At 50.6% G+C, this 23,664-nt stretch overlaps 1 protein-coding gene across 1 annotated transcript; it reads left to right on the forward strand.

The window, feature by feature from the left end:
• The first annotated feature begins 530 nt into the window (after positions 1-530).
• Positions 531-16,399, forward strand: PPP2CA (protein phosphatase 2 catalytic subunit alpha). The gene is made up of 7 exons (XM_068163513.1): positions 531-858; positions 11,780-11,989; positions 12,457-12,630; positions 12,805-12,894; positions 13,328-13,489; positions 14,465-14,583; positions 15,637-16,399. The coding sequence occupies exons 1-7, from the start codon at positions 757-759 to the stop codon at positions 15,707-15,709; spliced, it is 930 nt and encodes a 309-aa protein (XP_068019614.1). The 5' UTR covers positions 531-756; the 3' UTR covers positions 15,710-16,399.
• Positions 16,400-23,664: the final 7,265 nt, after the last annotated feature.

Raw genomic sequence — 23,664 nt, forward strand, 5'->3', positions numbered from 1 at the left:
CTGGGCTCCCTGTCCCCTTGCGGGGGAACGCTCGCACACCGGCCGGTGTCTCTGGGGCAGGGCGCGCCGGTACCGCAGTGCCAGGCCGGCCGCAGGGGCGCCCACGCTGCCGCCTCAGGGCTGGGGGCGGGGCCCAGGAGGGAGGCCCCCGCCCCTCAGCAGCAGCGCCGCTCCCACGCGCCGTAAGCGCAGCGAGCCGCCGAAGCCAACGGGGCCGGTGCCCCGCACAGGGACCGTGACACACACACCCCGGCGGGCGGGAAAGGCCCTTCCCGCCAGCCCCCTTCCCGCGCCTGCGCCGCAGCCCCTCGCTCGCATGGCGCAAGCGCCGCCACTTCACCCGCCCCCCGCCGCTGTGTGCCGCCGTCAGCGGTACAGGCGCAGACGCGTCCGGGCTCCACTCGCCGGCCGGGCCGGTCCTCCTCGTCCCTAGCTGGCGCGCAGGCGCCGTCCCTCCCGGAGCCCGCGCAAGCGCCGCTGCCTCTCCCAGAGCCTCCCTCCCCCTCCCCGTAGTGGAAGCCGAGGCGGTGACGTCAGGCGCGGCGGCCATTACACGGTCTGGTGCGAGGCAGCGGGCGGTAGAGCTGCGGGAGTGGGGAGCGCCGCGCCGGCCGCCGCCACTCGCAGTGCTCCCGGTCGCTTCGCCGCCCGCCGCTCTATCCTGCCGTGTCGCGGCCACCGACGTTGGGAGAGTTGATCGCAGGGGACCTCCGGGGTGGTGTGGCCGCGGCAGCCGGTGAGGTGGGGGAGAGCGGGATGGAGGAGAAGGTCTTCACCAAGGAGCTCGACCAGTGGGTGGAGCAGCTCAACGAGTGCAAGCAGCTGTCGGAGGGGCAGGTGAAGAGCCTCTGCGAGAAGGTGAGGGACCGCGGGGAAGCGGCGGGGGCAGCGGCCCGGTCGCGGCGGGGAGGCGGGCGCTGGAGGAGCCCGCGGGAGCAGCGCGGCCTCTCGGCGGGAAGGCGGGCGGCCGGCAGCCGGGCGAGGCGCCTCTGCGCCGGGTAGGTGGAGCGGAGCGGCGGGTCGACGCCTCGCGGAGGGCTCCGTGGGGGTGGCTGGCGCCGGAGCCGCGGCGGGGCCAGCCGGAGGGCCGGGAGCCGGGCGAGCCGCGGCCCCTGGGCGGGCGGATCCGCGCCCCCTCTCGCCGCTGCGCTGGGAGCCTGGCTCCGCCTCCCGCCTTTTCATCGCCTCCTAAAATGGCGCCGCTGCCGGAGAGACCCCCGAGCGGGGCCGCCCTCCCGGCGGGGAGCCCCGGCCCTCCTCCGCCGCCGTTTCTCTTCCTCAGGCAGCGCTTGGCGCAACCGCCCCTGCCGGGCTCGGCTGCCGGTCCGGCCGCGGCTGGCCCCGGGCCACAGCCTCTCGCGGTGCGGTGCCAGCTGTACGGCGGCCCTGGAGCGGAGGTGCTTGCGCTGATCCGCCGAGAGCTGCACGGGGCGGGGAGCTGTGGCTTGAACGCAGCGGCTTGAGTCTTGGTGTTTGTCGCGATATGTGTGAGAGCAGATGCGGTCATTGAGAGGGAGATTGCACCTGGGACTTTGGCTCTGCTGAATAAGATTGTGGGTTTCGTTAAACTCAGAGAATAGAGAGAATCCTAATCTTCTGATGACGACTGGAAGTGGTGTGATTTGAATGCTGGAGGACTGTGTTGATGGAAGCATGTCTCAAGGGAGGCTGTCTGCCTGCCACAGGAAGGAATCAGATTGCTTTTGAATTGGGCATCCTGCCTACAAATACCACAGCGTGGTGTTTTGGGGTGCTTCTAGAAGACTCTCTGTTGACTTAGTAACTATCTTGCAGTGGTTTTGGCCAGACAGGTTCTTGCCCGAGTACAACTTTCAGTTCACACCTATTCTAGCAAGTTACAAGTGTTGCCCTTTGGTACAGCTTGTGTGTTTCCACGTTGTGAGGCAAGCGAGTGGCAGTGTCACTGCCTGCCTCTTTCTCATGCCTGTGTCTAGTGAGAGCAGTCCAGCTTCTGGTGTTGCTCTGTGGAGAGCTGTGTATTCCCCTTCCCATCCTTTAGAAGCTGATGCTAGTGCAGGATCCTGAATACCCCAGGAGGGGCTCTATTAACCTGAAGAAGGATGGGGAATATAGAGAGAGCTGTCAGTGTGCTGAGTTCTGTTGGTAAGTAAGGAGTAGGCCTAGCATCGGAAGTTGCTTGCAGAAGATACTGTCATCGTCCTTGTGCAAGGCATTTTCACTTATTCCCAGTGAAGAATGGCAGGGAGCTGTGCTTCTGGTTAAATGTGTAATGCTCATCACCAAAATCACAGCAGATGAAGGAAAGGTCACAGCCAGCTGTGTGCTAACTACTGTGCTGTGAGATGGCGACAAGCATGCCCGAGATAGTTCTGCCCGGGTTGCAGCCTGACAGTGCCTGACGCTGGATGGGTGTGAGCCAGCTCCAGACCCGGGGCAGCTTTCTCTGAGTAGCTGCAATTCCCTCTCGGATGGGTTGGCTGTTGTGCAGGGCACAGCCACCACCGGGCTGCTTGTGGTAAGGAGGAGAACTGCAGATGGATTCCTTGGGCATTCCTGCTGGGGTAGTTGTGTTTTTACGTGGTTGGTGTTGCAGAGAACTTGAAGTCTAAGTTTTCCATCAAGTCATCTCTGCCCCTCAAGTGAAAAGGCCTGTGTGTGACAGCAGGGTGTTAGGTGAGTCCTGTGCCCTCTTGCTGAGGGGCAGCATTGGCTCTTACCACTTTCCATTCTTCTGTCACTGATTGCTGTAAGCTTCATGGAGCAGTGCTTCACGTTTGGATTGTCCTGGTAGTTTTGTGGGTGTAATCACACCCAAAGGTTACATGTTTCCCTGAACACCTTGAGGTATGAGCAGTGTCAACTATCCCTGTTGTTTCAAAGGAGAGAGAAAGACCCTGCTGGGTCTGAACTGTCATTCACCCCACTGAGCTGTAGATAGGTCTAGCTGCAAGAAATAAGTCTGTGTGAGGATTTTCCCCCAGAACACTGTTGGATGGGGTGATCTTCCTGGCTGGTACTTCTTGATCTGCTGGGACCTTGTGTGTGCAGACTGGTGCCTGTCTACTAAGAAGAAACCGAAGGGTTATCAATACTGCATTTCAGTATTGATAAAGAGCTGTTTACAAATGTGATAATGACGGCCATCCCTGCACCCCAGTTACTTCCTTAGTGCATCTTACCTTGTGCCTGGTTACCTGGGTGCTGGTAACTGGGCAAAAACATCTTCTAAGCCTGGGAATAGTTTGTAACCATGAATAATACATAATACTTTTACAGATAATTTGAAAACCATGAGCCTCTGAGTGGCAGCTAAGATATCCCAGGCCTGACATGCCGTGTATTGTATGTTCTGTTTTGTGCCCAACTGTGCGTGCTTTGCTCAAGGATTTGATGTTGGGGAGGTGCTGTCAAACCATACACCCTGTGGATGCTGTTGCATACTGGCATTGTTCATCCTGTTTCTTCTCTGCAGTTGCCAGGTGAGGGGTTTCCCCTGGCCCTTTGGAATGGAAGGATGCTGGTTTGGGGTGTGGGTAGAGCCATGGTCTTGTCTCCTCAGTATGGTGTGTGAATGCTCTCAGTCACAGGCAGTGGGGGAGTGGTCCATTGCTCAAGAAGGTGAGATGCCAGTCTGAAGATGCACAAGGGAATGAGTTGAATCTGTGGATAGTCTCCATGGGTTATCTCAGAGGGTGCATAGTGCATGTGGCAGCAGAGTCTCCTCTAGAAACATCAGTTGGTATTTCAGTGAGTTTGAACTGGCACACAGCTTTTAGAGGGTGGCAGTTTGGTCGTACGTGCTGTGTGCAGTGTGGAGGTCTCTTGCTGTGCACTGGAATTACTAGCAGGATGTGTCTGAAGAGACAGAGCTGCAAACCAAATGTTCTGCTGTAAGTGAAGGGCTGGTCCCCTAAAGGCATTCCAGAAACCTTGGTTCCAGGCCTTGTCTCTTTAAGAGTAAGAGTGGTCTTGGTTACATGAGCCTTTTGGTTTGTCACCAGCGCTGCTTTTCTCAGTGCAGATACCTCTCTGGGCCACACTGTTCTACTGTTCTCTGATAGGTGCCTGGACAGTGGCCTACTTTTCTCTCCTTTACATTGTTTTTTTTTTCCTTATTTTTGCAGAACTTCCACCATTGGTTAACATCAAATCTTCCAAGTTAGATTTTCTGAGCCTGGCTGCAGGTGAGGACTAACCATACATGCATGTACTCAGCTGCTTGAACTCCTTCAGCCTAAGTGCCTTAGTTCTGGTAGGGCAGTATGTCACTGAAGCTTTCTCTTGGCTCAGAAAACCCCTCTGTGATCAAAGTTCAGTTCCTCTGATGCACAGGACTGGAAGTGTTGTGGATCTCACTCCTGCCTTTCAAGCTTTTACTTCCCTAAGATGTCTGCCCCACTTTTTTCTCAGAGCGAGGCGCTCAGGTATTCCCTTCAGCCTCCTCTCATTTGGGGCAGTTGCCTTTCTTAGCAGATTATTTTTCACCAGAAGTGGATGTTTCAAGCAGTCCCCAGCTGTGTTTGCAGGGCCCTTTTCTTTAGCTAGCTTTGCATTCCCATATCTTTGTGTGTAACCGTAGCAGTCTTCATACAAAGGTGGTGGTAAACATACTGTTCTGAGTGTGCTGTAACTGAACTGAAGATCCTGCCTCAACAGAATTCCCAGCTAGTCAGAGCTCCCATGCGGTGTGCTGAGTTCCACTAGCTCTGTGTCCCTCCACCTCTAGCCCTAGGAGAACAACATGGGTGTGGAAGGTGCAGCATTTCAGTTCCTCCTTGCTGCTGCGCTGGCTACTGAGTTCCCTAACAGGGAAGCCCCTGAACTCCTCCTGCCCTCTGCAGTGGTTTCAGGGACTGTGGGAAGCCCGGAGATGGCTTAGGACTCCTTTGCTGTGGTTCTGTTGAATGTACCTGGAGATCAAGCCATTGATGGACCCACAGACCTTCCTTCTCTGAAGTTGCAGGTGTATTGTGGAAAGCTCTTTTGGTGACAGTTTAATAACTGTGTTTTAGATGATTCTGGAACACTCGAACAGAAAGAAGAGCCTTTCATTCCCAGTGTTCTGTGGGTGGGAGTATGAAATGGGAATGGCCTCTCCACACACGAGGTGTGGGAAGCGCCAGTCTTGCCAGCCTCCTCACCTGCTCCTGGGGAGGCAGTCCTGCATCTGCCCCTTCCTGCAGCAGTAGCAAGCTGCTGATTTGATGTTTTCTTTCAGTCAAGTTGAGTAGTGTTGGCAGCATGGTGGGGTGGGTTTTGTTGTCCCAGTTGCATTAGTTGTGATCCAGTAGGACAAAAGATGGTTTTGTGTTATTTTAGAAGTTCTTTTGGGCATTGCTTAAGGGAACAGAAGTAAGCATTTGTAAGTCAGAGCAAGCTTCTGTTTGAGTTCTCCTGATTTAAGGCTTGGGACATGGAGGAGGACAGCAGACTACAGGCTCATTCAAACATAGCTGTGGTGTGGTTGTTGCCTTTAAGATGCGATGACGGTGCTGCTCTGTGTCATCTGGGTTGCCTTAAACAGTGCAATAACCTAACCTGTCTGGCAGGAGTCACAGAGTTAAGCCTTGTACAGAAAGCTGTGTGAAGGGATTCAGAGGAGCTGTGAGAGGATTTCCATCCTCACTCAAGGACCCTTCAGCACTACTCCAGTATTCAGTAACACAGTTGTTGGCTTCAATTCCTTTTCTGCAGGCAGTATGTCAAGGTGGAAAACCAGTTTATTGCTGGCTAAAGAAGAAATGTGGAGCTCAACTGCTCAGTAATCAAGGCTTCACTATTTCCATTGGGATTATTGAAGATGCCTTCAAGTGCAGGTGTTGCCTACCTGTTGGTTGATGTTGAGGTACATGTCTTTGGGTTTGAACACTTGGCTACACCAGTTGATATCCTGACCCTCCCTTCAGCATGGCCTTGCCTAGCTGTGGTGGGTGATACTTGAGCCTAAGTGTTGAAAACCATTTGCATTTGCACTGTGTTGGACTTGGGGATATCAGGCACTAGTTTGGGAGTAGCTTTAGGCTCTTTCTTTTTTTAATGACCTGAATAATACCAAATGGATGCAGCTTGTTCTGGAGCAGCCACTGAAGACCCTCTCTGTCAGCTTCATGCGTTACTACCGTCGGTGTGTGTTGTAACCCCTGGAGAGGGGAAGGCAGCTGGATTTCCTGAGCTGCTTCTCCTGTATTTAAAATAACTAAAAATTGTGGCCTTTGTGTTTGTTTTTTAATTCAAAGTTAAGGGCACTAAGATCTGTAATACGAAGCAAAATGACAACATTGAGATCTTTCAGAACATTCCCTTCCTGTCTTCATTTTCCATCTGATCTGGTCAACTCCTAATACTTAAACAGCAGTCTCCCTTCTCCCAAGCTGGCTCTGAGGGCTCTCCTTGCAGTTAGGCTGAGTTGTGAGACTGCTGCTGCGTTTTCCACATTGAAGTATTGAGGGGGCTGCCCGGTCTGGGAGCAGTGTCAGCCCTTTCTAACACAAAGGCGCTGAGGCTTGCTTGGTAAAGGCTTAGTGCCTGCATGCTCCTTTGCAGACCTTCTGCAGTTTCCTGGAGCAAAAGGGAAGTGGTTGTCTTTTTGATCTGGTCTGGCATAGGATTGTGTTCTGTCTGGCTAATGTCTTCTATCGAACTGGTGTTCTGTAGCAACAGAAATGGCTCAAAGAGAAGGGAGCAATTGCAGCTGAGTTGTGGAGCCCTGAAGGGGAAGGGTCCTTGCTGAAGTACAAAACTGATTGAATTTTACCCTCCTTTTGGTTAGTTCATTGCCTGTGCTTGCTCACTGGCAGTCACTGACGCTAAATGAGAAGCTACTAAACGTTATTTTTGTGCACTTCAGTTAAAACTTTTGAGCTGGCTTGTTAGTCCTAAGTGCCCTATCCCGTGGAGATGAAGGGCTGCCAGGGTAGTTACCACGTCGTGACACAGGCATTCCCAGGAGCTGCACCCTGACTCTTAGACCAGGCATGCCTTGCCTTCCTTTCCTGAGCTCTTCACCTGCGGTAGTGAGAGAGGGCAGAAATTGAGGGAAATGTGCTAGTTACAAAACAAGGGAGAAAGCAGAGCAGTTCTCTTCTGTTTCAGCCCTGGGTTTTCCCAAGTATTTTGCTGCTGTGGCTTCTATGTGGCTGCAGATCCTGGTTTTACTTACTTTGGAATACTGAATAATTAAATGTCAGCATGGAGCTTTGTATTCTAATTGTGTTTCTACTGGCACATTCACATTGAACTCCTTAGTGGCTTCCAAAGCTCAGCACGTATCAGTTTCTCATTTGTGTCACATGTAATCCGACTGCAGTCCTACCTCCTTCATAGAGGGTGCTACTGGAGGCCTCATTTCTCCAGTTGGGAGGGGAAGCCCTTCAGTTGAAGTAGACAAAGGCCGGTGCAGAAGACTTGCTGACTTCAATGGATGACTTTGCTTCGAAGGGGAATCTCTTCCAGTCCACAGTGTTTGGCCAGCTAAAACCAGTGTTCATCCCAATTAGCTGATCCTCGTGCCTTTAGTCACATCCTGGGCATCTTGACGACAGGAAATGAGGGGTGTGTTTGAAATCTTGGGCCTTATCAAAGTGTCCGTATGGTAACTACAGATACCTGGGGCTTTTGGTTAGCCTGGATGCTCTTCACCATGCTTTCCTAGACAGCATAGTGGGCTGCAGGGGTAAGCCCTGGTCAGCCAGGAATGACAGGTTGCCATCTGCAACCGGGCTTGGGAGCCCTGTTGTCTAATGAAACCAGTGGCTGTTTGCTTTGCTGAGTTAGCAGCCCTCTTTTGATAAGCACTTTCTAGCAGTGGTTTGCTGCTGTGCAGCACTGCCATGCATTGTCCTGCAAAGCCACAGGAATGGCTCTCAGGATAGATACTTGGTTTGACTTGTCAGAGCTCCTGATAGAATGTATAGCAGGAATAACTGAGAAGTATCTGGTATGTTCTGGAAACACAAAGGAATTTGAGTACAGATGAATTCAGAGGATGTTTCAGAAATGGACCACTTGAAATTAATTTCATGAGGCAAGGCTGATGTTGCTCTGCTGGTGAGGGGAACTCGTCTGTCCTCGGCACGGAGCCAGTTGAGAAGCACAGGCTGCCGTCCATCCGTTCTCTGGCACTGAACTTGGAGGCTTAGCCTGTGACATACAGGATAAAAATACATGCAAGGAAGGGAGGAACAGGAGAGGATACCTCTGCATCCATAACAACCCTTGTGTCTCATTAAATAGAACTGAAGATCTGAACATCATAGGGTAGTAGCTTTAATAGGCTAGTAAGAGGGGTTTTCAAATTCTTATCCCTGGCTGTTCATCACAGAAAGCAGAGTTTACACCTGCATCTTGCATTGTTTTCAAACAGTGAAGCTAATCTTTGCATTTTAAGAGCAGTGTTTTGCATCAAGGATGAGCTTTGTGAATGGAGGCAGCAAAACAGTGCTCAGTGCTCTCTGGCCTGTGGAGGAAGTGCAGCAGTCCAGGAAGAATTGAATCTGAAGTACTAGTTTGTATCTTCATGCAGTGCTGCTTGCCTTACCGTTTGTTGTTTGCTTCTGTGTTTAAATCAATATTGGTTTTATTCCTCTTGTCTTTTGGGATGGTTCAAATTGCCTCTGCCCAGCAAAAGAGCTGAGTAAGGCCACGTTTCAGATACCGGGTGGGAATGAATTGCAGTCAATGTGACTAAGCTGAAGTGTGTTGGATAAGGGCTTGTTGTTTGAACTTTGAGGCTGCTCTGAGTAAAATACGTGACTTCCCACCTCAGCAGCTCTTGCTTAGGACAGCATTTTACTGCTACTTCTGCTCTCATTGTGCAGCTGTCCTACAGCTGTGGGGTTTTTGCGTTAGTCTTATACCTGATTCCTTTACTTCAAAACCCCAGTGACCTATTGTGCTGCTCCAGATCACGCTCATTGTTTTTTCAGCACTACACACTCAGATTTCAGAATCAAGCACAAATGGATACAAATTAAAACTGGAAAAAAACCACAACTATTACTTCAGTTGGTAAATGCTGATTTTGCAGCCGGTACAAAGAAAGACTGATGCAAAATCGTTGTGGGTGTAGTAGTATTTGAGTGTGTAGTGCTGAAAAAGTAATGAGCGTGATTTGGAGCAGCACAACAGGTCACTGGGGTTTTGAAGTAAAGGAATCAGGTATGCATCTCTTCCCTAATTCTCCTTCATCTGGTGGTTTGATCACAGGTACTGTCTGGTGCTGAAGGCTGGTGAAAAATGCTCTGCTGCATCCTCTCCCTGAGGAAGTTTGGGACAGCTGCTGGTGTGAAGCCCAACTGGTTGAGGGGAGGGACAGGGAGGGAGGTGCATGGTGTGGCTGAGCAAGTAGCATCATCATCATGGATCTGGGAGAAAGGTTCAGTAGAGAGGGACTGGAACCAGATGAGGTTGCAGAGGGTGGTGTGTGGTCCAGGACAAAGGCAGGATCTCAGACACACCTCAGTGGTACCCCTGGGAAACGAATTGTGAAACTGTGACATCACAGGTGCAGGCTGTTTGTTGTTTTACCAACTTGAGGGGTTGTTACAGCATTTTTTAATGTCCTTTTAGAAGAATTGATGCAAGGTGGAAGTTTGGGGTGTGGCTGATGGGCCACTGGGTGGCTTGTTCTCAGGGTGGTGTGTTTTCCACCGCCAGCTCTGCTGAAGCTCTTGTGTAGAGGCAAGAGCAGTGCTTAAGCCCTTCACTGTATGCCACTGCTGGTACTATGGGACATTCTGGACTGAATGGATGAAGCAGTTTGTAACACAGAACTTCATGGAACTTGAAAACATAGAAATAGTGAAATCCCTGCAGCAGGGATTTGAATGAAGGTTGCTGTTTTGCAGGCTGACCTGGAACAGTCTCTTTCCATCAGAGCAGCTGCCTGACGTACCTGCGCGCGTGGTTGTGCACGCAGCTGAGCGCAGGATGAAGGAGCAGCAGCACTGGTGCTGAGAGCTCTGCCACTCTCATCTCAGGCAGCATGATGAAAAATGAATGCTGCATTCTTTGTGCACTGCTTTCCATGTGCTCAGAAAAACTGGCAGTGGAGATCATTCTCACTGAGGAGTAGTTTTGACAGCGCAGCACCACAGGGATCTGCAGTGTTCCTGGTCAGGAGAGTTAAGCTGGTAGCAGTGTCTTAGGAGAGGCTAAGGCTGTTAAATCTCCTTCAAAATATCTGGTGAGAGTCAGTGCATTAAAATGAACTTAAGTCAGGCTATCTTAAAATAAACCTACGCTTTTAGCACTTGGCACAAGCCAGCACTGACCTGTCGTTAGCGCTGGGCACAGCACGGGTGGAAACTCTCATGAGATGCACTTAGCTGTGTGCCCTGTGCTGCCGTACCTGCAGCTCTGTCGCGCAGGGTGCTGAATCCCCAGCCCGTCCCTGCACTTCTTTCCAGTGTTGAATTTTCATGAGTCTCCATCCTTCAACGTGGTGGTGTGAGCACTTTTCTTGTTTGCAGTGGTGACTCTGCTGGTTTGCCTGGACAGTGAGACCGCTTCAGGGTGGGGGAGTTGTTGATCGCTGTGCAGCTGGTAACTTCATGAACAGGGTGGGAATTTGGATGCAGCAGCGTGTTCCTTAATAGCTTGGCTTGTGGCAGTCCCCAGCATTCAATGTTTAGATTTTTACTTCAGATCTTTCTTTCCTAACCTTTTAAAATGGCATGCTCTTCAGATTATAATGAATTATTTCTACTGTCAGAAAATATTTCTTTCCCTGGCAGTCCCCCTTTCTCTCCCACCCCCTGGCTTTAGTTGTCAGGTTAGGTTTGAGAAAATGATGAAGATCTCCTGTAAAATGAATGTGATGTCGGGCTTCCTTCTGCCTCCTACACTGGTGTGTGCCTCAGAGCATTTTGGATTCGGTGTAACCCATGCATAGGTGGTATTGGATGCTGTTTCTGCAGGTCTTGTAGACACCTTGTTGTGAAACAGAGTATAGTTTTTGTATGTTCCTTTGTCATTCTGGTCACAGGTAAAGAAGGGATCCTTTTTGCACTGCAGCCATGGTGGCTGAAAGGCACTGAAATCTGGTAGATGTTCACTTACAAACTTGTTACTATTTATATTTCTAATACCCTCTTGATGTAGAAAGCTGCTGTGGCTTGTTTGGGCACTGCTGCAGAACAAACTAACAGCTGGCAGAGGGAGGGTGCAATTAAGGAATTCTTGCCTTATTTCAGTGTTACCTTTCTGATGCTATATTTAACTTGTGCTTCTTCGTACAAATTGGCTTTGTCTGCACCTTCTCTGAGCACAATGTGGTGGGAAAAGTGCAGAGGACAAAAACGTTGCTTTACTTTGGCTGAGGAAGGCACAACTTGCTGTTGCTCCTGTGTGCTTGAGCACAAAACTTGTTCAGAAAGCTTGTGCAGGCTGTCACCAGCCCTGCCGTTGTGAATACCACTGGGTGTTGGTTACGGTCTTGCCTTTGCTTCATGTAGGACTCTGTCTTTGCTTTCAGAGCAGGGTGGATGGATGTCAAGCAAACAGTCCCCTGAAGTGAGACTTTAGAGTGTATGACTCCCTGGGGGCTTGTCTGTGCTCACCTCCCCAGGGGAGAGTGTGGTTTTGGGCCATGCCTGAGTTCAGGATTTTGAAGGGCTGGAGCAAAGATGTTGGCGTGATTTCTAGACTTAGCTTTTCTTTCCTTGAGTGCTTCAGACAAAGAAGGGACAAGACTTGATGAAGAAAGCAGGTAGCAAAGAGCCAGAAGTGGCAGAGCATGCTTTGAATATGTGACTGTTGAAGACACATTCACAGTTCCTGTTTCCCTTTTGTCTGACAGGCTAAAGAAATTTTGACAAAAGAGTCTAACGTGCAGGAAGTCCGATGTCCAGTCACAGTCTGCGGAGATGTCCACGGCCAGTTTCACGACCTCATGGAACTGTTCAGAATTGGAGGCAAATCACCAGACACAAACTATTTGTTTATGGGGGACTATGTTGACAGAGGCTATTACTCAGTCGAAACAGTCACATTGCTTGTAGCTCTTAAGGTAACTCTTTCTTCTCAGCTCTACAGCTCTGTATAAACCCTGGGTAATGACCATGCCGACCACACCTGGTGTGCAGCAGTGAGCTGCACTGCATTGGTGGTACAGTGGTGAAAACACAAGTGGTGCTTCTCAGTTTTCTCAGATGCTCTCTAAAATGAGTGCTCTGTTCATTGTTTTTTTGCTTGCCTAAGCAGCACTCTTAAGAGTTTGCTTGAAGAGGTGAGCATAATGCCCACCTGTAGTGATGTCTTCTAGTAACGATGGATAAAAAAGTCATAATTAAGCTCAAAAATATTTGGCTGCTGAAGATTTGGATGAATTATCCTTCCTTTCCTCAAAGGTAATAATTGAATTTTCATCTCAAAGAAGGGCTTGGGTTTATTGCTTTATGATGGGGGGCAGGGGGTGCAGATTCTCTCTTTTGGGAAGAGAGGTCTTCTGCCTCTAAACTAAGCCCTTCTCTATAGGTCCGTTACCGCGAGCGCATCACGATCCTCCGAGGGAACCACGAAAGCAGGCAAATCACACAAGTATATGGCTTCTATGATGAATGTTTAAGAAAATATGGAAATGCAAATGTTTGGAAATACTTCACAGACCTTTTTGATTACCTGCCTCTAACTGCCTTGGTGGATGGCCAGGTAGGTTGGTATTGACAAAATTAACTGTTGCTGCTAGCGCTGGATTTTGTCATCTCTCAGCTTGAGAGAATCTCTGGCAGATATGCTGAATGTGTATAATAATGTGTATATTAATGCTTGCATTTCTGCTAAACAGAACTGCATGGATCAACTTGATGTCTCTAACTCTTGCAGATTTTCTGCCTACATGGTGGCCTCTCTCCATCAATAGATACACTGGATCACATCAGAGCACTTGATCGCTTGCAGGAAGTTCCCCATGAGGTACTGACAATAACTCTTGAGATCCATGATTCAGCACGTACTTGGTCTTTGAGTAGACAGCTGGAAAGTGAAACTCAAAACAACTTAGCAACATGAAAGTGTCTGGCTTACTGTTGTGGTCTTTTGAAGGAAAGGGTAAGGGAGATGTCTTGCCTGAAGAAACGTGCCGTGTGTGCCTGCAGGCTCATCAGGCATGACTGAATGAGCTCAGAGGGGCGAATTAGTTCTGCTTCAGGTGAACTACCTCTTAGTATTTCATGTGCTGAGTGCACCACCTCTTGCAGCTGACAGGCTTTTTTTAAGTCTTAAAGGGGTGCTGCAGGAAGTTATGCTGCAGGAAGTTGTGCTGCAGGAAGTTGTGCAGGGCTGGTCCATGTGCAGACTTTTCCTGAGGTGGGGATTTTTGCACTCTGAAAGGTCTCATCTCTCGTAGGGTCCCATGTGTGACTTGCTATGGTCAGATCCCGACGATCGTGGTGGCTGGGGCATTTCTCCTCGAGGTGCAGGTTATACATTTGGACAGGACATTTCAGAAACCTTTAACCATGCTAATGGCCTTACGTTGGTTTCCAGAGCTCATCAGTTGGTAATGGAGGTAAGCATGGTGGCTGAGGTGTTAGCTGGTCTGTGAGTGCCGTGCTCTGTGTGTCAGAGATGTGCGTCTGATGCTGTCACAACTCATGGGCCAGATGAGAGTCCTCCAGAAGCTCTACCTGGACAATACTGACGTGCTGCTAAAGGAGTTTCTCAGTTTGACAGTGGAGTAATCTTTACTTTGGCCTTTTTCCAGAAATTGTACAGTAATACCTCAGAACAGACTTCATTAGTAGATGCAAGATGAGAGGTTAATGTCTTCAAACTGGAAGAAGGTGGATTTAAATGAGACATTGGGAGAAAATTCTTCCCTGTGAGGGTGGCGAGGCGCCGGAGCAGGTTGCCCAGAGATGTTGTGGAGGCTCCAAACATGGCAGGTGGGGGGGATGTGGAACTAGATGATCCTTAAGGTTTCTTCCAACCCAACCCCTTCTATTATTCTGTGATAATAGTGTGTGGTATTGTGTTTCTGTGTAGGGAAAAAGGCTCTTAAATGCTGAGTGCCCTGGTAAGAAAACGCACCTCAATGGGTGCTGCTCCTCCTTTCACCTTGAGTGTGTGCTTTTGTTCTTAGTCTCTTGATTTTCCTGGCAGCTGAGATTTTTAAACGTCTCACAGGTAGAAGACCTTTGAATGCCTCTGTATTCTGATTTGATGATCTCAGGTGAAGATTCAGAATAGACTGTGTACTCCACAATTGCTGGCTTAATGATGTTACCCTGATGCAAAGGAGAAACATTTCTGAGGTTTTATTCAGTGTCTCATGCTTACCAGGAAGCAGCAGCACATGAAGGCCAAAATTCCCTTTTACCCTGTTTCTGTCAAGAAGGCAAAGATACAGCCTGAATCTTGTTTAAAGTGAGCCTCCCAATGCCACTTGTGGTTTTGCACACTCCAGAGTCAGTCAGCAGCCAGGTGGTCCTGTGGGGTAGGACAAAGGGGCTGGCTGTCATAGTTGCTGTGTTTCCCTCTGCAGGGGTACAACTGGTGCCATGACCGGAATGTAGTAACAATTTTCAGCGCTCCAAACTACTGCTACCGCTGTGGCAACCAGGCTGCAATTATGGAACTTGACGATACTCTAAAATACTCCTTGTAAGTATGCTTAAAAATGAGAGCTGCAGTGCTTGTGAGGGAGCATAGCTGCTGTAGCAGGGAGCATTGTGTTGTGGTGTGGGTAGCTGTAAGCTTTTGGGAGGTGAAGTGAAACTGGAATTGTTGGGTTAGTTATATGTGAAGTCTTGGAGTCAAGCACCTGGAGCAGTTGTTGGCATCTCATCTGTCAGGTTAAAGTGAGACTCCTCATTTGGGTTCTGTGGAACTGGAATTTAATGAACTATTACACAGAGGTGTGTGAGAGCAGGATTGCACTGTCATGGGTGAGATAATCATCTCCTGTCTAGGGCAAGAGACTTCTGGAAGCTTGAAATTCTTAGGAGGTTGGCTTCTTTAGGGAGGTTTCTAATTATCTACCTCAGCAGCAGCTTGACTAGTGAACAAGGCAAAAACTGTGTAAGCTGCCCCACTTGACAGCTGCTGGCGACCCTTAACTCTCTACAGTCAGACTTCTGTTTGACCACTCTGAGTCTTCAGAACTAAGACTTCCTTCTCTCCAGTCCCTTTGTAATGATCATAAGAGGAGTTCAGGATGTGGGGATTACAAATATGTACTAGTAGGAGGAGTGGAAGGAGCTGAATGCTTGTCCTGGAAGAATCTGGGACCAGAGTAAATGGGCTTAAGTTGTGCCAGGGAGGTTTAGGTTGGATATCGGGAAGATACTTTTCCTACAAGGAACAGGCTGCCCAGGGAGGTGGTGGAGTCACCGTCCTTGGGGGTGTTCAAGGAGCATGTGGATGTGGCCCTCCACTATATAGTGTTGTGGTGGTTGGGTTAGGGTTGGACTTGATCTTAAAGGTCTTTTCCAGCCTTAATGACTCCATGAGTCTATGAAGTCAATTCCTTGCCTCACTGCCGCTGTGAAGCCCTACAGACCACACCTGGTGTCAGCTGAACTCCTGTTCGAATGAGCAGCTCTGCTTTGCAGCGTGCCGTTTGAACTCCTGGTTCAGCGTGCATTGTAGCCCTGCTTCGGGAAGGGGCTGTGTCCCTGCCTGGACGCCCTGCTCCAACCAGGGTCTGTGTTGCAGCTTGCAGTTCGACCCGGCGCCGCGCAGAGGGGAGCCGCACGTCACCCGGCGCACCCCAGACTACTTCCTGTGAGGAGCTGCCGGGCCTGTGGAGCGTCGCCGAGAGCCGCGGCTGGAGCTGGGGAGAGGACGGGCAGAGCAACAGTAACTCCAAAGTGTCAGAGAAATCCCTAACCTTCAAACTCGTTTTTCACATGGACCAAAAGATGTGCCATACAAACACAGAGCCTCTTGTCGACAACTGTGACCACTTAGAATGAACCAGTCCATTGCATGCTGAGCGCCGCTGTCGGCCGGGAGCCCCTCGCTGGCGTCGCGCTGTTTGTAGTTACTTTTGCTTTCTCTGAGAGACTGCAGATGATAAGATGTAGACATTAACACCTCGTGAATACATTTAACTTCCCATTTAGCTATAGCTTTATTCAGCATGACTGTAGATAAGGGTAGCAGCAAACAATCATTGAAGCTTAAACATTTTTGAAGCAAGTACCGAGGCCTCATCCTTGTTCTGAAGCTGTTTCATTTTCAGGGATACTGTTTAATTTAATTGTATGGATTTATTTGTTTTTCATTTTGGTTTTGTTTTGGTTTTTTGTCTGCACTCAGTTCCCTTTTCCACTCTCTGCCCTGCCATATTGTCCCTTGTACTTGTCCAAGGATAGTGAATTACTTTGAACAGAACTGTTTTTTTCTGTAAAACAATGTTGCTGCAGGACAGAGCTGCAGTGTTTTTCATAATAAACTTGTGAACTAAGTATGGAAACCCCGTCAGATTCTACTTGCATCTCAGGTCAGCTTGTTTCACAAACTCGCCTGCTCCTCTGCCCTGTTGAGTTCTGTCCCTGGGAGGTGCCTGGCCAGAGAACAGAGCTCGCTTAGCGCTGCCATCTTGGCCTCTTTCCCCCTGGGTGCTTTGCTGAAGAGCTCCAAAGGGAAGCATCCAGGGGCACTTCGCTGGTGGAGCGTGGCTGTTCTCCCGTGTAAAGTCAAGTCTGAGCCATTGACAATGTGGGTGCTAATACTGAAAATCATTTTCTGAAAAACTAAGAATAAAGCCAGTTTTGTAAGCATGAGAAGAAATCACTTGAGCTTCAGTACAGTGTGTGTGGCCTGGGCTGCCAGTCTGAATCACTGCTGTGTGCTTTATCTTCTCTTCTCTCTTTCACAACTTAGTCCTGGGTAATTTTCTTCAAAACAAATTCTGATTTTTATTTTCCCCCCTTAAGGCTTCTGCTTGAATTCCATTGGGTGTATCTTTAAATGGCATACCTGCTTGTTTTAATGGAAAGCTTAAAGCTTCAGATTCCTTGGGCACAATGTAGATGCTGCAGCACCTCTCCTCCAGAGACAGGCTGGGAGAGTTGGGGTTTTTCAGCCTGGAGAAGAGAAGGCTCTAGGGAGACCTTAGAGCAGCCTTCCAGTATTGGAAGGTGGCTACAACAGGAGAGCTAGAGAGGGGCTCTTTGAAAAGGCCTGGAGTGATAGGACAAGGGATAGTGGCTTCAAACTGGAAGAAGATGGATTTGGATTAGACACTGGGAAGAAACTCTTTCCCCTGAGGGTGGTGAAGCGCTGGAAGAGGTTGCCCAGGGAGGTTGTGGAGGCCTCAGCCCTGGGAGTGTTCAAAACCAGGTTGGACGTGGGCTGGTCTAATGGGGGGTGCCTATGCCCATGGCAGGGGGGTTGGAACTGGATGATCTTTAGGTTCCTTTCCAGCCCAACTCCTTCTATGATTCTTTTATTACTTTTTTTAAATACTGCTTGCTTCTAAGGGGAAGTCCAGAAACTGTCCAGCTTGTTCCAGACAAGGGTTTGGGGCTCTCTTGCTCTTCTGCTGGAGGATTTAGTTCTCTAACGTTGAGGGAAGGTGCTGCATTTCACAGTGCTGCTTCTTCCCTGTTCTGCAGGGCTGGAGTGGTGGTTTGCCTTCAGACCTGTCCTGTAGGTTGGGTGCCAAATGGCTTCTGCAAGGGGCTCAGCCTCCTGCAGTTGGATCTCTTGCAGGAGGAAGTGCAGACTAAAAATGAGTCCATCTGAAGTGTCTTTCTTTAGTACCTACAAACTCCTTTGCTGTGGAGTTCACTCTGAATTCCTTTCCCTTGCCATTCTCTAAGTGCTTCTGTAGACAAAACTCCGTGCCTCAGTCGACAGCCTTCCTTCACCAGTGGTGACTCTGCCCTACTTTGTGTTCCCAGTTGTTAACTGCTGCGGCTCAGCTGCTCTGAGGGAGCAGGCAGCTCACTTCTCTCTGTGCCCAAGCACAAGCAGCTGTCAGTGAAGCACATGGAAAGCGTCCAGAGTCACCTGGGCTGCTGCGCTTTCCTCCCTCCTTGTGCTGTGAATGGAGATCTCACTGAAACACGAGTTGTGAGCACAAAGTGATCGCTCCGGTGGCCCTTGGCCACTGGCAGTGCTAACCAGCCAAAAACGTGGCTGGGAGATTCAAGAAGATAAAAAATCTTCAGCTATTTATTAGCCTGATTTATTGGCAGCCAATTGAAGAGTTTTTTCTCTTCAGAGTGATGGTGCTGGCTGCAGAGGAATGAGCAAAATGAGGGCTGGTGCTTGGTTTGGAGAGGAGTGGGATGTTTGCTACAGGACAGGGAATTCCATGGGCTGTGAAACAGTAGCTGGAAATCCCATCCTGTGGCATTGCAGAGGGGTTTTAGGCAGGACAGTTGTATACAGTGTTCAGGTGAGGAGGGCTGGCATGGGTTGGAGTTGTCAGGAGGCAGGAATGGAACTTGACACTGATCCATCAACTGCTCTAAAAACTTACTTGTTTGTCTCAGAATTTGGGTAGAGTTGGTAGAGTCCTGGTGTTGGACTGGTGGAAGAGAGCTCTGAGCTGTGTGTTGTTTTACCAAAGTTCCACTTAAGGCCACCCCATCCCTTGGCCACCCATCTGAATGTGTGTCTGGCTGAAGCAGGCACCTTCCATTTGTGGGGGCTGGGGGTCATGCAGTCAGACATTTCTGCACCAGAGAATATGCAGCAGCTCTGGTTCTGAAAGGGGAAACCAGAGAGAGCTGAAGTGTCTCTGCTTGCCTGGTGACTGGCAGGTTGTGCTGTGTGCTTAGATGGATCCTGCTGGCCTGTGGCAGATTGTTTCCAGCTGCTGGCATCCACACACATTTCATAGCCCTGCTTTGAATGCTTGGGCAGAGCTCCCTGCTTTAGATCTGATACCCTGGAAGGATACCTGAAGAGGGACACAAGACACTTGCCTTGTTATGCCCTGTGGCTGGACATAACTGCTGCTGAGAGCTTTGGCGTGTCGCCTGCCTGCTTAGTGTCGAGTGTCTCTCTGGAAATGGGAGTGAAGAGAACTCCTTGAGAGTTACTGGTACCAGGGGATTCTTTACAGCAATAAACTCAGAATCCTGGAATGCACTGGGTTATAGGGGGCCTCCAGAGGTCATCTAGTCCAACCCCCCTGCAGTAAGCAGGGACATAGAATACCAGGTTGGAGGGGACCTCAAGGATGATCCAGTCTAACCTTTCAGGGTAAGGGTACAGTTGAAGCAAGATAGCCCAGCACCCTGTCCAGCTGGGCCTTGGGGCACCCACCAGCTCCCTTGGGAGTTGATTCCAGTGTCTGATGGTCTGAATGGTGAAAACACTTTTTTTCTGGCATCCAGTGGGAGTCTCTCCAGCAGCAGCTTGTCCTCATTGCCCTTTGTTGTCACCATGGGCCTCTGTACAAAGGGAGTCTCCCTCCTCACAACAGCCAGCCTTTATGTACTTGTACATGGTTAGGAGGTTTCCCCTAAGCCTTCTGCAGGCTGATACCCAGCTCTCTCAGCCTTCCCTCACGTGGCAGGGCTGCCAGGCCTCAGATCATTCTTGTGGCCTTTCTCTGGATCCTTTCCAGCCTGTTTAGCCTTCGTGTACAGCAGAGACTAAACCTGTGCGCAGTGCTCAAGGCGCAGCCTGCCCAGTACTGAGCAGAGTGCGACAATGACATCTTTATCCCTGCTGGTGACACCCTGATCGATGCAGCCCAGCATCCTGTTGGCTCTCTTTGCTATTGCAGCTCACTGCTCACTCATGCTGAGCCTTCTGTACCCTGAGACGCCCGGCTTCCTCTCCCCAGCGCTGCAAACGTGTGCAAGTGTGGCCAGCGACCGCTGTGCTCTGCTGCCCTGTTTTAGGACGAGAAGGGAGGGCCCTGGAGGAGCCTTGTCTGGGCAGACCCTGCGGCATTCGTTCCATGCTTGACCCGCTTTGCAGGCAGCTCCTAGCCCTTGCCTCTGCTGCCTCTGTCCTCAGGGCAGAGGAATGCAGCTCACTGCTGCTGGAGCAGGGATCTCTGCTCAGGAGAAGTGGTGCCACAGCTCCCTGCCAGCGTGTTGTCCTTTCTGCCCCCTCTCCCTGGAGGTGGGTTCCGTGTTTCTGCTCAGAAGCTCATCCAGCTTTAGTTGAGCCATCTCAAAAAGGAGCTAAACTGACCCTGGCCTCCTGCAGTCTCGCTTAGAAATGCTTTGAGTTAGCCTGGCTGCTTAAGCACGCTGTGCTCATTCCCGTGGACTTTGGAACCTCACAGTAACTGCTCTCTGTCATCTGTGGCACCAGAACCGGCCTGGAATCTGCTTTTTGGACTCTGGACAGCTCGAAGGTTGAAGCCCAGAGCCACAGAGCCTTTTGCAGCCAAGCCTCCTTCGCCGCCCCTCCCGTCTGGCTCTGCAGGGCACTCGCCGTTTCAGACAGTGCTCCTTCCAGTCCTCCTTAGGCCGTTTCTAAAGCAAGTCCCCCCGTCCCCTCCGCCCACGGAGCACGGCTGGGGATGAGCCTTGCTGATCGCTCCCCGGTGCCTCGCAGCGGGCGCCGGCGCCACCGCGTGGCCGTGCCCCGTGCGTCCCGGGCCGTGCCCGCGGGGTCGTCACAAAGGCTCAGCGGCGCTCGCCGAACTGCGCGGCCATAGGGCCAGCAGCCTGAACAGCCTGATAAAAATCATGGAAGCGTTTAAGCTGGAAAGGACCCTTAAGGTCATTGAGTCGAGCTCCTAACCCAGCACTGCTGGGGTGCTGCAGACACACCGACTGTGGCTTGTGTTTCTGGTTGTAACTTTCTGTTTCCTTCCTCTATTTTCAGTCTTTCAAAATACCTTGGATCCCTGTAGTTATGTAAGGGGAACGGGACTTTGCTAGAGGAAGAAAAGCTGTTAAGTAGAAGAGCTGGTGTCTGCTGGACAGGCTCTGGTTGCTGAGCTGGGTCAGTCCGTGGGTGTAGCTGAACTCACCCCAGCAGCAGGCTGTCCCTGCTGGGGCACAGCCTGCATGGAAGGCAGCATCCTCTGACACCTCTTTTGGTCAAGTGGCAATGTAACACGCTGAGAACAGCAATTTCCCCCTCTTCTGCTGTGTTGTGAGATGCTGTGAAGGAGGGGCATGTTGCTGTGAGCTCAGCCCTGTCCTGCCATCAGTCACTGATGTTTTCTGGCTTTACACTGAACCAGTGTACCCCTGCTGAGGGGGTTCCTGTTCCTGTTTTACAACGTCTCACCCCCCTACGTGTGGCTTAGGGTCTGATCCAGACTGGCTTGGTCACACCTTGCCTTCCACCTGGCTCCCTCCTCCAGTAGCTCTGGGATCCTCAAGCTCTTGCTGGCCCCTCTCTCCCTGCAGCTCAGGGAATCCAGGCTGAGTTCTGTGATGCTTATGGTTGGACTCCATGACCTTAAAGGTGTTTTGCAACCTAAATCATACCAAGTTTCTCAACTTGTAAAAGGAGCAAAGCAGAGATCTCTCAAGCCTGGCTCTTGTTAGGCTTTGACAATCTCATGTTTGTGCTGTTGAAAAATAATCAGGGTGTTACCTCCAGAGCTCTAACCACCACTTGCAGAGGAAGTCCCACCAGCTTCTCTGTGGAAGTGGAGGATGTGAGGTGCTCTGAGGGGTGGGAGGGTACAGCAGTTTTGCCTGAGAGAAACCGCCAGGAAGAGACTGCAGGGCTCTGGAGTGGGTGCAGGGCTCTGTGCTGGAGGCTGTGCCCTGGTGCTCAGCCTGCTCCAAGCCCCCTCCCCGGCGGCTGCGTGGCTGCTCAGCTGGCTTCACCTGCAGCCCAGGGACACTGGGAGAATGCAGGTCAGAGCTGATGGATCAGGGAACTGTTCAATCAAGCTTGCACTCATCTCAGGCGCTGCAGCCTTTTCAGGTGTTTGCTTTAGTGCTCAGCTTCCCCCTGCCTCCTCTGGGGGCGGGGGGAACTCCCTGCATTGTACAGTACCTGTGGTTGAGACATGGTGTGATGCTGGGGACAGACTTCTGATCAGGGCCTGCTGGGACAGGACAAGGGCTGATGCTTTGAACTCTAAGAGGGAGATCCAGACTGGATACAAAGAAGAATTTTTTTGCCCTGAGAGTGGTGAGACCCTGGCCCAGGTTGTCCAGGGAGATGCCCCATCCCTGGAGCTATTCCAGGCCAGGTTGTCTGGGGCTCTGAGCAGCCTGCTCCAGTTGCAGCTGTCCCTGCTGAGTGCAGGGGGTTGGAGTGGATGAGCTTCCAAGGGCCCTTCCAACCCGAAGCAGTCCACGGTTCTGTGATTCTCTCTGCAGCTCAGGGTAGCAATGCTTGGGTTCAGGATTATTTGTGCTGCAATCATCACCTCTGTGCCTAGCAATCGAACTGGGCCACCCAGTTTTGGAAACATCCTGTTCTTTGCCCTGCAGGCTCGCTGAAAGATGAGCCTTCTGTGCCTGCCTGACTGGCAGGACTGCAGCTATCAGTGCTGCAGCAGCTGCTGTGCCACCAGATAGCAGACAGCATCTGGGCAGGCTGGGGAGGCTCATGGTACAATATGTAGGGCACAGTGGGAAGTGGCTGTGGTGTGATTATGGTGTATCTCTGACAGCCATCTGCCACTTTCCTGGGGGTGTTGTTGTTATTCTAACCTTTCCAAACTCCAAAGGCAACAGCCAAATTCAAAGTCTGCAGACAGACTCTTCTCCTTTAGAGACCTGTATCAAGTGTAAAGCTCAGCAGTAGTAGCAGGTTGAATTCAATTCACCACAGCCCACGTTAAGCATGAAAGGTAGCCTTCTGCCTGTGCCTAGGCTTTATTAGCTTCAGCTTGTGCAGAGAACAAACCCCATCCCCCTCCTCCGAGCCTGATTTGCAGTCTGAGAGCTTGTGCTCACTGATCACAAGCCAGATCAGAAACCTTGCTCTTTGGCAGCAGCAGGAAAGGGGATTTAAGATTGCAGAGGTGTTTTGTACAGATCACCTCTGTCACGGTTGGATTCCCTAAATCAAGGAGTTTTATTATAAACAGTAAAAAAGAGAGACATTTAAAGAAAATAAGGGCAGTTTCTTTGTGCAGTGCAATGAATGAGCACTGGGGCACAGGATGGAGTGACTGGGGAGGAAAGAGGTCAGTGTGAGGATGGTACAATCAAAAGGTCACTTGAGGCATAGTCTGGAGGCCTCAAACCTCTATGTTTACACACGTATACAGAAAAACAAGCATGGCAACTGGATCCTAATAGATGGTGAACAAGCAGCTTATGTCATTAGTGATGCCATAAGTCTGCAGCAGAAGCATCACCTGACATCTTGGGAAGCTCACTCAGTTGCCATGAAGAGTTCCACTGAAGCTTGTGTTCCAGTAGCATACAGTAATTCAGGCTGCAAGAGACCACTGAGGTCCCCTGGGCCACACATGGAATTCAGACCCACTTTCAAAGCTTGACCAGGTGGCTCAGAGTTTCATAGTTTCATTCAGGGTTGGAAAGGACCACAAGGATCATCTAGTTCCAACCCCCCTGCCATGGGCAGGGACACCCCACACTAGATCAGGCTGGACAGAGCCTCATCCAGACTGGGCTTAAACACCTCCAGGGACGGGGCCTCGACCACCTCCCTGGACAACCCATTCCAGGGTTTCACCACTCCCATGGTGAAGAACCTCCTCCTCACCTCCAGCCTGAATCTCCCCACCTCCAGCTTCATTCCATTCCCCCTAGTCCTATCACTACCTGAGATCCTGAGCAGTCCTTCCCCAACCTTCCTGTAGGCCCCCTTCAGATA

Source organism: Melanerpes formicivorus, unplaced genomic scaffold (genome assembly GCF_026170545.1).
Source record: "Melanerpes formicivorus ecotype bairdi unplaced genomic scaffold, bMelFor1.0.p_v2 SCAF_2, whole genome shotgun sequence".
Classification (NCBI taxonomy): domain Eukaryota; kingdom Metazoa; phylum Chordata; class Aves; order Piciformes; family Picidae; genus Melanerpes; species Melanerpes formicivorus.